General features: G+C 40.3%; 1 protein-coding gene across 1 annotated transcript in view; it reads left to right on the forward strand.

Annotated features, from left to right (window-relative positions):
• Exoc4 (exocyst complex component 4) overlaps positions 1–14,487 on the forward strand; it is a 716,316-nt gene that overhangs the window by 654,939 nt on the left and 46,890 nt on the right. Inside the window, exons 16-17 of the mRNA XM_075953989.1 lie at positions 5,644–5,822; positions 7,597–7,756. Coding sequence (XP_075810104.1) covers positions 5,644–5,822; positions 7,597–7,756 — 339 coding nt within the window. The remainder of the gene's footprint in view (positions 1–5,643; positions 5,823–7,596; positions 7,757–14,487) is intronic.

The raw sequence follows: 14,487 nt of genomic DNA on the forward strand, positions 1-14,487 counted from the left end.
ACTGTACCTTTGTCTGTGGCCGCACCGCCCTGGATGTGCCTAAAGTCATTTGACAGAAACAGGACAGTCTGAAGGAACAGAAAGTTCGGGGTGTGGGTTAGAGGTTTCGAAAGCAAGTACTCAGGTGTTCACTGTGAGGAGCTTTTCTGATACCTAGGTAGCAACGCCAACTAGACCCCTGCATAAATACTTCTGAAAGCCCAGGATCAGGAAGCCTGGCATGGCGTGTAGTGCATTTTCTTCTGTGTGTTTTTAACAATATTCAAGTTGGATAAATGTTTTCATTTGAATTTTCTATGACATCCATGTTTTAAAACTATAACATGAGTTTGGTTCATAGTTAAGACTTTGGAATGTGTTTAGATTCCAGTTAAAAGTTGGATGGCTTCGAGGCATGTTAATGGCACTTCCTTTTTATGTCCCTTGCTTTTGGCATTCTTCTGTTTCCCCCAATGAGCTACTTCTCTGCTGCTTGTTAGCACCCTGGGAGTAGAACAAAAGAAGGAGCCTGCAGGTTTGGAAGCTGGCGTGCTCAGCATTATTCCTGAGTTTATTTCTTGCATTAACTTGTCCAGAAATAAAGCATCTCACTGTGTGTTTTCTGATTTGTTTTACGATAATTTTTAGATTTGTTTTCTATTTATTTTCAAGCTGATAATGAAATAAAGCAGACATTTTCTATGAATAGATAAATGCAATAGACACAGAAGGAAAGAAGAAAAAACACGCAGTAGTATTCTGAGGCTGCTGTTACCCCGGGTTGCAAAGCAAAACAAGAGAACAGCAAATTAATTACTCTCACAACTCCTAGAATTTATGCTATTGATTGTGCAGTCTCAGGACATGTTCTACATTCGGAATCACCGACTTGTGTGCGGTTAATTCCAGGCGGGATGTTTTCAGCACGTTTCAGTAAAATCTTTAAAATCCTTAACCCCTGTCCTGTCTTTTTTTTTTTATTGTTTGTACTTCTTAGCAATACTATTCTTACAATGCCAGACATGTTTTGTCAACTTTATAAGAAATCACACAGTTGTAATATTCATTTCCATACTTCCTTTAATATTAATTTTAAAACAGGAAAGGGTAATTTCAGCCTGAGTTTTAGTGCTCTAGATATAGAATTATTTTTCCTTTACTTTGAGACCACTAAGTTCATTTTTTTATTTCTTCCTATAACCCTGGTTCCCACATTCAGTTTGTTTTCTATGAATGTGTCTCCATTTTGTCTTTGTTCTTAATGTGTGGTTCACAATAGACTTCTCTGTTTATCACTGAGATGGTGAATGCTGGGACTCTGTTCTGGCCTGTAACATTGCCAGTAGAGGTGGGGGAACAGTGGTGAGGTTAGAAGAGGAACAAAACGGATGCCATGCCAGTCATCACGTTGGTAGGGTATGGGTGTTATACCAGAACAAGCCGTCAGATGCTATGGGACCCATAGTGCAAGGTTGTGGAAGAAACCACTCATTCTTCTGGTATGTCTTGTTCGTTGTTATAAATGGTCCCAGAAATTGAGCCAGTCATGATGCCTGCATGATTTCTTCTTAAGAATGAGCTGACTTTAAACCAAACCCAGATTTAAAAAAATAAGCTCAGCTCTCCTAAACAAAATGTGTTCTTGAAAGTCAATGAGTTGGTTTATAAATAGCATTTTCACATGATAGTCCACTTGCAAGTCAACCACATATGTCTGCAAGTACAGGGGTGTATTAGTCACTTCTCTGTTGGTGCGATAAAAGGTCATGGCCAAAAGCAACTTAAGGAAGAGTTCATTTTAGCTTACAGTTCCAGTCATGCATGGCAGCAGGAGCAGACAACAGAGAGTTCATATTTCATCTACACATAGAAAACAGAAAGAGAAAAGCGGTACATGGAGGCTATAAACCCTCGAGGCCCTCCCCCAGTAATAAACTTTCTCCAGCCAGGCTCCACCCCCTAAAGATTCCATAAACTCCCCAAATAGCACCACCAACTGGTGATCAAATATTCAAATCCACAAGCCTGTGAGGGACATTCCTCACCAAAGCACTACAGAGAGACTGTGGCCAACCTCATCCTCATTCTGATAATTCACTAATACTTACTTTATCCATAGCATATCGTGAAAGAGAATCACAGCTGAGGCCCTGTCCAGGAGCTGGCATGATGAAAAGTGATACTCTCTCTGGCATTTTATAACCGCGGAAACTCTGCAACGGGAACCAAAGAAAAATGAAAGCCATGTAAAATATATGAATGGGTTGGCCCAGCAAAGCTCCAGAAGAACTTCACATGCCAGACTGTCTTACTCCCAGAATATCTTTATAACCATAGCCCATATTTTTCTTTAACACTGTTAAAAAGGTTCTCAAATCCGGCAGGTTCTGTGCTGAAGAACCCATCCAGATAGCATTTGACATTTACCCACGTCCTTGTAGGTCATATTTAACCACCCTGCACTGTCTTTCCATAGTTTGAGGCAGAAGGCAGATGACACCCACCCCGCCCCCCCACCAAGAAATGAAAGACATGGTGAGACCATTAAAAGTTGTTGAGGTTTTTTTTTTTCATCTTTGAACTTTAGAAAAAGAAAATTAAGTTGCCATTTGAGTCCACAATGCCAAAAATGTCACCTTTATCAGCTGATTTCCCTTAGCATCAGGAGGGCTCTAAGTGGGTTCAACAGCGACTGCCTGTCACTGTTGGGATCCTGAGTGTGCGCTGTGTGAAAACCACCCATCCTGCTGTGCAATCAGCAGTGTTTGCAGAAACTGGAATGCCAAAGTCAGACGAAGGTCAGCAGTGCCACACCAGAACCCAGAGGAAAATAAAACCTTAGTGGATCTGATCCCCACCACTGACAGTTCTTTCTGACCATTTGGGGAAAATAAAGTAGTGTCGTGACAGTGGTTGTCCCTCCTCTCGGGCTGCAGCCGTAGACCCTCACGAGCACTGACCTCCGTCCGCTGTATCCGAGTCTTCAGAAGCCCGTCTCTTCTTGATTGCTCTCCGTGTTCCACCATCAGTCTACGCTTTCTGTGTGCCAAAGCTAGTATTTGATTTTATCAGTTTACTACTTCAAGTTCTCTTGGGGCTGGAGAAAGGGCTTATTGATTATTAGTAGGTACAAAGGACCCGGGTTCAGTTCCCAGCACCCATATCAGGTAACACATCAGCTTTGGACACCTGCATTCATGTGCATATACCCACACAAGGACAATCATACACATACTTAAATTTTTTTAAATTTTTAATTAATCTGTAAAGTTCTCTTAAGGTTCCCTAAACCTCCTTGCATAAAATCCACATTCCTTTAATGACCTCTGAAGCCTAGGATGACATTTTACCGCCCATGTCTCTAAGCTCTTGTCACGTCTCTCTCTGTGATCTGTATGGAACAAAAAGGAACTTCTCACTATTGGTCAGAGCCATTGCCCGTGTCCAACTTCATGCCTTTTAGCATGATCTTCCTACTGTGTGTGACTATGCTACCGTAACTTAAAGTTTCTTTAGTGTAGGTGGTTGTATTTCAGCTAATGCTACTTCATTTTAATTTCTGCAAGGTAGTGATTAATTTCCCTAGTCAAGAGTCCTACTCCCAAGTGGGTCATCTTTGATTACATCAGAAAGATCACATTGGAGAGGGCCTGTGACCAGAGCCATTAGTTGAATCTTCATCAAAAGTGTTCTCTTTGCCAATTAACTCAGGAATGTCAGATTGGGCTTTTTAATGGTGGCATTGCTTATTAGTTAGCAGCTGTGAGAATAAGCACATATCAGTAAAAGATGAGCTGCAGTTGTATTATATTTAGATTTCCTTAAAAATCCTAGGGATATTTCTTGAGCCTGGGAAGATTGCTCGCTGATATGAGCACTTGTATAAACATGAGAACTTGATTTTAATCCCCAGAACCCATGTAAGGTAAAAAGTCAGATGTAGCTATGAGTACCTATAACCCTAGCACTGGGGGCAGAGGGTAAAGATAGGTTGATCCTTGGATCTTGCTGACTGGTCAGTAGAGCCAAAACAGTCTCCAGTTCGCTGAGAGACCTTGTCTCGAGATAATAAAGTAGAGAGCAGTAGAAGACTCACAGTGGCTTTTTTTCGGTTGTTTTCTGTTATCAGCTTGCACAACCTGGTGTCACTGCATTGTCTTGCTTGCTAATTGATACAGAAGCACTCGACCCGCTGTTGGAAGTGCTATCACACCATAGATGGGTAGAAAGAACTACATGAAATCCAACATTGTTGCTCTTTAAAAATATGAAAATTAAAATCACTACGAGATACTATAATTCATCTGCATGACCAAACAAAAAAACAAACAACAAAAACATTCCTTTTAACTGGCACACTGAGTGCTTATTAAGATACAAATGACTAGAACAGTCGTGTGTTGCTAGTAGGGGGCACAGCTCATTAATACGGGAGTTTGTTGCTTCTAACGCTGGAGGTGCCTTTAGCCTCTGACTCAGTGAAGCCTACTTCTAAGTAATTACTCAGGAGAATAAAAATTTATGTTTACATAAAGCTGGAAGCACTTTAAGGAAAAATGGATTTTTTCAGCTCACCATTTGAAGGGATATAGTCTGTCATGAACAGGAAGGCATGGTAACAAGAACAGTTCCAGGTTTTAGCATAGTCTCTAGCAGATTTCTTTTTGATTTGTTTATTGATTTTTTTGTTTTGGTTTGGTTTGGTTTGGTTTTGGATTTTCAAGACAGGTTTCTCTGTTTAGTCCTTGCTGTCCCAGAACTCAATTTGTAGACCAGGCTGACCTTGAACTCAGAGATCCACCTGAGTGCTGGGATTAAAGGTATGTACCACCCATGACTTAGTCACATGATAAATTAGCAATGATTAACACAAAACTAGTGACATAACAATTTTTACTGTGTGCTTTCTTCACATCAGACTCTTTGTTATATGCTTTGCATGGCCCTTTGAGGCAGAAGTTATTATTGTGCCTAGTTCAGGGGAAACTGAGGCATAGAAAGACTCCGGTATATTCCTTAAAGTTACACAGTTTATAAGTGTCAAAAATAGGAAACAAAAATCAGTGGTCTCCACAAAAGCATAGCATTGAGGATGGAAATTCAACCTCTCATTGTCATCATAACAACATCTGTTGAAGGATACCCCCTGGCTCTGCTACTGTACACAGTCTTTTTTTTTTTTTTTTTTGATTTTCGAGACAGGGTTTCTCCATAGTTTTTGGTTCCTGTCCTAGAACTAGCTCTTGTAGACCAGGCTGGCCTCGAACTCACAGAGATCCACCTGCTTCTGCCTCCCGAGTGCTGGGATTAAAGGCGTGTGCCACCACCGCCCAGCCACACAGTCTTGTCATTGAAAGAATTCCAGAAGTCATCTACTGCTTATCAAGTATTAAATGAAAAAACCTCATAGATGCCTGCTTGCTTCAAATCTCTCGAAATGGGGGGCGGGGAGGAGGCAGAAATTTTTTTAATTAAAAAAAAAATCTCTCAACTGTATAGCTAAGATAGCATTTTGGTTTTAAAAAAAAAAAAAACCCTGCTGGGAGTCTAGGTGCAATGCACAAGGCCACAGCTGCTTCAGATAGTTTGGTGCTCCTTCCTAAGCAGACCCTTGTCTTCACGGGGAAATTTTCGATTTCATTTGCTCTCCCCTTTCTCTTTCAGAGTTCATTGTTTCCACTATCTCATCCCTCTGGCCAAGGAGGGGAACTATGCCATTGTTGCCAATGTGGAAAGTATGGATTATGACCCTCTGGTGGTCAAGCTCAACAAAGACATCAGTGCCATGGAAGAGGCCATGAGCGCCAGCCTTCAGCAGCACAAGTTCCAGTATATCTTTGAAGGTCAGAGCTTGCCGTTGTGTCTAGGAGCGGGAGGGTACTTTTGAAAGGTATTTACGTATAACTATTTTATGTAGTATTGAACCATCCATCATTCCTCAGTCTATATGTCCTATCCAAAGGAGTCCTGGGGCTAGAAGGATGGCTCAGCCACTAAAGGCGAGATTCACAACCAGAAAGGCCAAAGGAGTCCTTTTAGGTTTACTGATGTCTTCAGATACCCTCTGCCAAATTTCATAGACTATAAGGCAGTCCTTAAGGGCTGGAAATTTGGCTCAGTTGGTAGAATATTTGACCTAGTGTACACAAAAAGCCTTAGATCAATCTTTAGCATATATAAACCTACCTAGCATGCTAACACATGCATGTAATCCCAGCATTTGAGAGGTGGAGGCAGGAGGGTCAGGGTTTGATGTCAGCCCATAATATGTAAGACCCTGTCTCTGTCTCTGTCTCTCTCTCTATATATATATGTGTGTGTGTGTATATATATATATATACACACAAACAAACAAAGCAAGATAATAGAACAGTCCTTCAAATGTAAGAACAAACCATTTACAGGACCCCAGAGCTATCTGTAAATGTCTGTTGAGAATTTAGCAGTCAACTCACAATCTATTTTTCCTAAATGCTCTGTTTGTATCTGTTACTGTGTTACATATTCACCCTATTGCCAATGCTGAAATCTATTAGCATTTTTGCCAGGAGCCCTTATTTTATTGATTGATTCTTTTTAAAATTGACATTTTTGTTGTTTGTTTGTTTGTTTACCGTCCAGGTCCTTTAATTTCTTTTTTTTTCCTTTATTTCTTTTTATACTTTCATATACAATGGGTTCCAGCTGTTCATGCTCCTTTCTGTTAGATCTCACAAGGTGTGCTTCTCTGGGTGGAGCAGGTTGGTGCTTCAACTGAAGCTGGGTGCCTTTGGTTTTCCTTTTCTTCTGATTGTTTTCCTTCACCCACTTCAGAAAGCTGTTTCAGCTCTTCGCATCCTTGGTGTGCTCAGTCTGCACATTAATTCTCTTGGCAAGAATCTAACCCTTAACTTGTTTGTTCACAGTGATGCCCATGGCATGCTGGGTGACACTAGAAAACTCTTCTGGTTTTGCTGTGGTAACACTTATGAGCCCCTTTTTTGTACAGTATCCATTTCCTTGATGTCTACAATATCACCTTTCTTGTAGGTTTGTATGTGTATGGCCATGTTACCTAAAAGGCCCAGAGAACATACAGTAGGCGCCCCTCCTTTCTCCCCCGTGTTCGTCATTTTGACGAGTTACTAGAAGACGGCTAATGATAGAAAGCAAGTTATTAGCATTTTGTTTATAGTGCTCAACTTAGGACTGATTTGCTTTTATATATGTAGGCTCCCAATTATGTTCAGAGCCAAATGTTTATTTTCCTCTGTTTCATGAGTAGAGGAGACCAAACAGATCTCTCCAAATATCTGCACATACAGTACAGTTCCTTTGTATGTCCTTAGCTTATAGCACCCTGGCTTTTTCTTGAAGCCCTTATGGTAAGACTTTTAGGTGAACATTACAGTGCTGGGCTGGGAATATGCCAAATTTAGCTGACTACGGTAGGTTTTCCATTCTGTGTAGAAGTATCATAAAATTATTGTAAGATTTGCTATGGCAATTGGGCTACATGTTTTCTTGAGTCACTTAAATCTGTGCAGGATGAAAAAGAATAATCGTATATACAAGTTTAAGCAAGATGCCACTAATATATCTTTCTTGTCTTCTCGCTATACTGTGCTGACCCCTCAGGTCTGGGACACCTCATCTCCTGCATCCTCATTAATGGGGCCCAGTACTTCCGGCGCATCAGTGAGTCTGGCATCAAGAAAATGTGTAGGAACATTTTTGTTCTTCAGCAGAATTTGACCAACATCACTATGTCACGGGAAGCAGACTTGGACTTTGCAAGGTACAGGGAAATACTGGGCCAGGTTTCTTACTCTGAAGCTCATTGCCTATAATGAGCTGCTCTTTGCTAAAAACCTTATTTAAAAAAAAAAAACAAACAAGAAATGTGGCTGGAGAAATAGTTCAGCAGTTAAAGCACTTGTGCAAGCAGGAGGACCAGAGTTTAAATCTTTTTTACTTTTCTTTATTTTATGACAGAGGCAGGGAAGAGCAGGATAGAGGAGTGTATACCATAGAGCGTTTATGGAGATAGACCAGAGGAGAACCTGTGGTTCTGTCCTTCCACCATGGAGGTTCTCGGATTGAGATTGCATCATCAGTCTTGGTGACAAGACTTTGCCTGCTGAGCTGCCTCGCTGGCCTCAAATAGTTTTTCATACTATTACATTGGTGACTTTCTACTGAGTAAAAGAGTAATATAAAACATTTCACAGTAAATGTAAGGTGATCATCCTTTGGCCTACAGATAGTGATATCTGGCCTATCTTCTCCTGCCTTTGCGTATATGTAAACAATACAAACATATGTGACTTTTCACATGCATATAATTTCCCTTTTTACAAATTTGTGACTATGTTAACGTAACTTAAACTGTATTCCTTGCATTCTACCATATCAATAATAATCTTTGAAAACATGATTTTTCAAATACTAATGCTTCTAGAAAATACTACTTTCAATAAGTGAACAAAATCCATGGTATAAATTAACAGGAGTTTGTTTTCTAATCACTTTGGCTGTCAGCAGTTTTGCGTTTTGTTTGTCAAATGACAAATGACAAACAAGTACTGGGGTCAGCTTTGCATGTGCCTGTTCTGACGCTGCTTCTAATTTGACCCAGTTGAGACCCGTCCAGTTTTCTTCCAACAGGGAGAGGAGTCATTGCCCTTTTTCTTCTCAAGGTTTACTTGTCTCAATTCTTAATGCTCTCTTTTAAGACACTTTTTCAAATATTAGGGTTAATTTTATTTTACTCCAGTTGGTCTCCACATTGTACATTAAATAATCAGACCTTTGGTGCTTTACTGACAGGTCAAGCTGTTTTGTAGAATATGGATAACAGTACATTAGCAAACCCCCCACTTTCCCCCCATGCTCTGTTACTTACAGTTAGGTGAATTAGTCCATAAACTTCATTTTTTTAAAGCTTTTTTTAGCTGGGAAAATGTTTGTTTTTAGTAGTCTGGAATGTTTCTGCTTATTTGTTATTTCTGGTTTTTCCATTTGACTTTGAGATTCCTTTAGAAGTTCAGGAAAAATTGAAACAGTTTTTGAGTACTTAAGAGAATTATACAGCACCATGTAACTTTGACAGTGATGACGGGCATTTGCACTGGGGGCTCTTTGCTTTGAAAGTAGCCCACATATAACCCATTTGCTTCTCTGCTCCTCTCTTCCCCTATATTTTTTTTCTCTATTTGCAGGAAAGTGTGTGTGTGTGTGTGTGTGTTCATTAAATTCCATGTTTTAGGATAGATTTGGTGGAAAGCCTTCCTTGTTCAAATTAGAGAAACCAGGTGTGACTGAATGCTGCATTTATTTGGCCGCTCTTAGGGGAAATGATCTCATTATTGAATTAGTCTATCCATAATAACATTGACAAGGGGAAGTTAAGAACATGGAGGCCTGAGGGATACAAAGAGCCATTACTAATTCTCTGAGGAATATAATTCCTAAATTCAATCATCTTTTTTTAAATGATTTTTTTTATTTAGCTGAAATAAGTAAATTAACACAGTTCTTGGCAGACAGTATGGGGCCCAAACACGTACTGAAAACACAGCGTCTGCATCCTGAGCACTGCCGGGGCAGCACTGAGATTGGCATCAGCGGCCGTGTCCAGTGAGGGGCTTCTGCAGGATGTAGTTGATGGCAACTCAGTCATGCCTTTCACAGTTGGATTTCTGAGTTATGTCCAAGGAGTACGTAAAAGGTGGACATCACCACCAGGGAGGGAGTGTCCAATGTTATCCCTATTCTGTAATGGATTATGTAAGCTGGTATGAGCATGTAGCATGGATTCTATGCTCCAGGAGATTCAGAGACTGTCTCTCCTTAGTAAATGGGCAGTTTCACACAGTTTCCTCAGTGTTTGGAACAGAGTGAATGATCACTAGATATGGTGAGAACGTGAGTAGATGCCAGCTCAAGGCTGACAAAGAGTTTATAAAATGTCAACAAATATAGTCTACTTTCTATCCACTCATAAGGAACAAGAGTGTGTCAATTTTATAAAACAGAAGACAGTACCAAAAGTAGTAATGTAGCCCTGCCAGTCCATGCTCTCTTCCTTTCTTACTTGCGCTTGCTCTCATGTGAACGTATTTTAGAGCCTTATTTTTCCCCTCCTTTTTGAGTTAGGAGTTGGTTTTCTGAAATGGGCTCCATCAATTCTACCAAATTTGAAGTTGTGTAAAATAGATACCAAAATCGCCAGAATTAACAGACTGCAGCAGTGTGCCTCGGTATTCCTCCAGCAGTGTCTAATCAAGCATGGATAACGGCATTTGTGTTTCCAGGGACTCTATAGAAATGTTATCTTCTAACAAGTAATTAATCACCAGTCACCATGCGTCAGAAAACTGACTTAACAAGAAGGTGTATAGCACTTGTGGGTTTTTTTTTTCTTTCTGCAGCTGCTTTCCTGGCCAGTCAAAAATATAGCATCCTTCTGTACTAAAGAATTAATGTATAGGAATGATTCTACTTCTGTTGATTCTTCTGATGGGACATGGCCCAGGATTACTGAGGGCTCTGTCCTCCATGGTGATGATCACTTCTGTTTTGCTGTAGTTTTGATTCTTTATCCCACTGTTGATTTTTGGAATCAAAAAGAACTTCTTACCAAGAAAATTATAGCAGATTAACTGGAAATTTTTGGGTCTCTAAATGTGTGTGTGTGTGTGTACCCGCGCGCGTGCGTGTGTGGTGTGCGTGTGCGCGTGCATGCATGCATGTGAGAGTGTGTGTGTGTGTGTGTGTGTGTGTGTGTGTGTGTGTGTGTTTACATCCACCACAGCTCATCTGAATTTGAGCTACAGTGTTCATTTACAGAAATAAGCCACCAAAGCCACCATGGACCATGTAGTAGGAAGATAGAAAGTGCAGCAAGAGTGTAGCAAGGTCTCTGATAGGATTTGTCTTGCAGTCTTTGTAGATGAGGTGAAGCCCTTGTTCGATAAGAATGCCCCAGAGCTTTCCCCCCAGGTTCTCTCCTCTTCTCTTTCTCAAGTCTTCCTTCTTTTGGGAATAGATAATAATTTGTTTGGGTTTGGTATGGGTTTTGTTGGATGTTTTTGTTTGTTTGTTTGTTTGGTTGGTTGGTTTTGGTTTTTGTTTGTTTGGATATCTATAGTTTTTGTTTGGGGCATTTTTTTTTTTTTGGTTTTTGTTTTTATTTAGGTTTTTGGAGATAGGGTCTCAATACATAGCACTGGCTGGCCTGTAACTCACTGGTGTCCGAGTGCTGGCTTTGAAGGCATAGCTACTAAGCCTGGCAATTCTTTCTTTTGTTCTGCATTTCCCACACCGCTTTGCTTCTTGCTTTATGGCCACTTCCTCCCCCGACCCCTCCCCCCCCACACACACTATTTTTTGCCTTTCCTTAAACAAATGTCTTCATTTAAACATCACAAAGAGAAGGAAATGAAAGCCGAGGTTCAGAAGTGGCAAGGAACCCAATTCTAAAATGGAGGATACAACATTTCTTTACATTATTATCCCTGTAGTCAGGGAACAGATAGTTCTTGAAAGTGTGTCCTCTCTGGGTCATGCCCTGGAGGAACTTGCATTGTTGTGGGGCAAAGTATAAACTAATAGATAGGCAAACTGCAAAGTAATTCAGAAGATGAGTGTGTAATTCTGATGAACCTGCATTTTTGTGAGGCGAAATACAAACTAGCGGATAGAATGCAAAATGTGTCTGTTTTTCAGACATGCTGTTATAAAAAACCAAGCTTAGAAATGAAAATTGAGAGTGCCAGGGTATAATTTCCTTATTCATGAAAGCCCTAGAGGGAACATGTGTTTAGTGTATCTAGGGAAAGACCATATAAGAAAGGGAGTCTAAGGATGCAGACCCCGGGCAGGGGGGGGGGGATGCTTGACTGGGAAAGCAGCAGGAAGGGGAGTGTGGCTAGAACAAGCAGGGAGAGGTAAGATCATAAATGTGTGCAAAGGAGCTCAGATCTTGAAGGTCATTGTAATGTCATCCACTTTTACTGGGAAGTAGAAAACTGCTAATGAGTTGAAGGCAGAGATTACCACAGTCTGAATCCTGTCTGCTCTTATGAAAATCAGCATTGGGGAGAAGAAGTTGAAAACTAGCACATAAACAGAAGGATCCATTAGAAAATCACCAGATGAACAGCGGTGATCCAAACCAAGTCAGAACTGGGGAAAAAAGGAGAGGTCAGCTAGGTTGCTCTCAATCTAGTCTAGACAGGGTGAGCTAGTGACTCTGTTTTCTTCTGAGCAAGTCAAAGCAACAAGTGTTTACTGCCCTGAAGCAGACTATGGATAAAGCTAGTTGAGTTTGGGTAGATGAGGGGGATACCAAGAGCTTGAGTTTGATACATTCAGTTTGATATGTCTCCTATAGATATGAATGGAGATAGGAGGAAAGGCTTGAGCAAGAAACTTGGAGTATAGGAGAGTCTGGCCTAGAGAGAAGAGGTTGGGAACCATTAGCTTATACATGGAGTTTGAAGTCAGAAGACAAAGTAACAAGTGAGGTCTTGCTGGGAGAACAAGTAGAGAAAAAAAAGATGCTGTCTGAGAACTGGGCCTAGTCACTGCCTTGCGTTTGGATGCTGGGTGCTGAAAAAGAGGCAGCAGAGAGTGAGCGAACAGCTGCAGAGGGAGGTGAGTGGCTTGGGAAAGGAGATGTCTTGGAGTCCAGATGAGAGCTTGGAAAGGATGCTTTGTGTCGAGTGTCGTTCCTGGGTTACATTAGCTCAGTGCAGAGAACTGGCTGCTCTTAGACTTGACCAGAGACTTAAAATATCTTGGTTTGTAGTCCTTCATCTTTCCTATATAATTTGTCTAGAGTGGGCATCATCCTCAAGTGAAACAGGTTTCTCTTATTTTGTAGTAGCCTAGATGTGATTAGAGCAAATGAAATGAAACCAAAATGTCTGTACTACAACATAATAAAGGGCATATTGTCAGCCTCTCATTTATCCAGGTCAACATCAACATGCATGAATCATGTTCACAATATGTGACTTTGATACCATGTGATGAAATTGGTACTTTACCTCTGTAGTCTTTCCCCAAGCCCATGTTACATTCAAATCATGAGAAAGACACGAGAATGATTCTTATGCAAAGGAAGCCAAAAATACTCGACTAGCACTCCGCTGTAGCATCAAAGTCATTAGAAACAAAATAAACAAAAAAGTTAGTGAAGCTATCTCAGCCATAGGAGCCCAGGAGACATGACAGCTAAATCTGTCCTATCCTGGACGGGGTCTGAGAATAGAAAGAATGTACAGTAAACACAAAGGAAGTCTGAATGAAGTTGGACTGTAGTTGATGCTGGCATATTAATATTGGTTCATTAGTTGTGATAAATGTGCCATACTAATATAAGATGTTATTAATGGGAATAATGAATATAAATTACTTGAGAAGTCTGTACTAACTTCTCAACTTTTTGTGATTCAAATCTATTATAAATTATAGTCTCTTAAATCATTGTCAAAGATATTTATGCCATGAAGATCTACAAGTGGATGATATATGTTGAGCATGAAAAGATGGTCAGCATCATTTGAAATTAGGGAAATGAAAGCCAAAACCACAGTGAGTGCCACTCATACCCATAAGACTGCAACAACTAAATAAAGAAGAAGGAAAAGAAAGACGTGAAAAGAGCTGCATCTTTGGTTAAGAGTACTGGTTGCTCTTCCAGAGGACCCATGTTCAATTCCCACCATCCACAGAGTGGCTTAAAACCATCCGTAACTCCAGTTCCAGGAGACATCCAATGCCCTCTTCGGGCCTCTATGGGCAGTGCACACTCAAAGGGCAGACATACATGTAGGCAAACACCCATATACATAAAATCAAGATAAATAGGTTTTAAGTATTGAAAGGATAATAGAGAAACTAGAAGCCTCATTTATACTACTGGGAAAATAAAAGGTGCAATAGCTTTGAAAAACAGTTTATCGTTTCTTCAAAACAGTTATCATATGACTCAACAATTCTACCCAAGAGAAAGGAAAAATACATGTACTCAAAATTTTCTACCCAAATTTCATAGTAATGCTATTCATAACTACCTGGTGGATAAACAAAATGTGATTCCATAAAATAGATAGTATCTGGCCATAAAATAAGATGAAATATAGCCACATAATATATGATGAACCTTTAAACATGAGGCCAATTGGAAGAAGCTGGTCATGAATGACTACAGTGTGTGTGATTGTGTGAAATGTGCAAAATAGGCAAATCTGTAGAGCTAGCAGTCACTACTGTTTTGGGGTTGTGAGGAAATGAAGATGTGGATTGAAGGGGGAATGACTAACATGTTCAAAGTGGATTCTGCAGGTGGTTGTGCAACCCTATGAACATATTAGATGATCTTGAACTCTGTACTTCAAATATGGAAATTATGTGGGAGCTGCATTATATTGCAGCGAGTTTTTTTAATGTTGAGCTTTAAAGCTTTGAACATCCCAAATGATTTTCCACAGAAAATGAGTAGCTCAGGTTTTATACTCA

Source organism: Microtus pennsylvanicus, chromosome 19, assembly GCF_037038515.1.
Source record: "Microtus pennsylvanicus isolate mMicPen1 chromosome 19, mMicPen1.hap1, whole genome shotgun sequence".
In the NCBI taxonomy this organism is placed as follows: Eukaryota; Metazoa; Chordata; class Mammalia; order Rodentia; family Cricetidae; genus Microtus; species Microtus pennsylvanicus.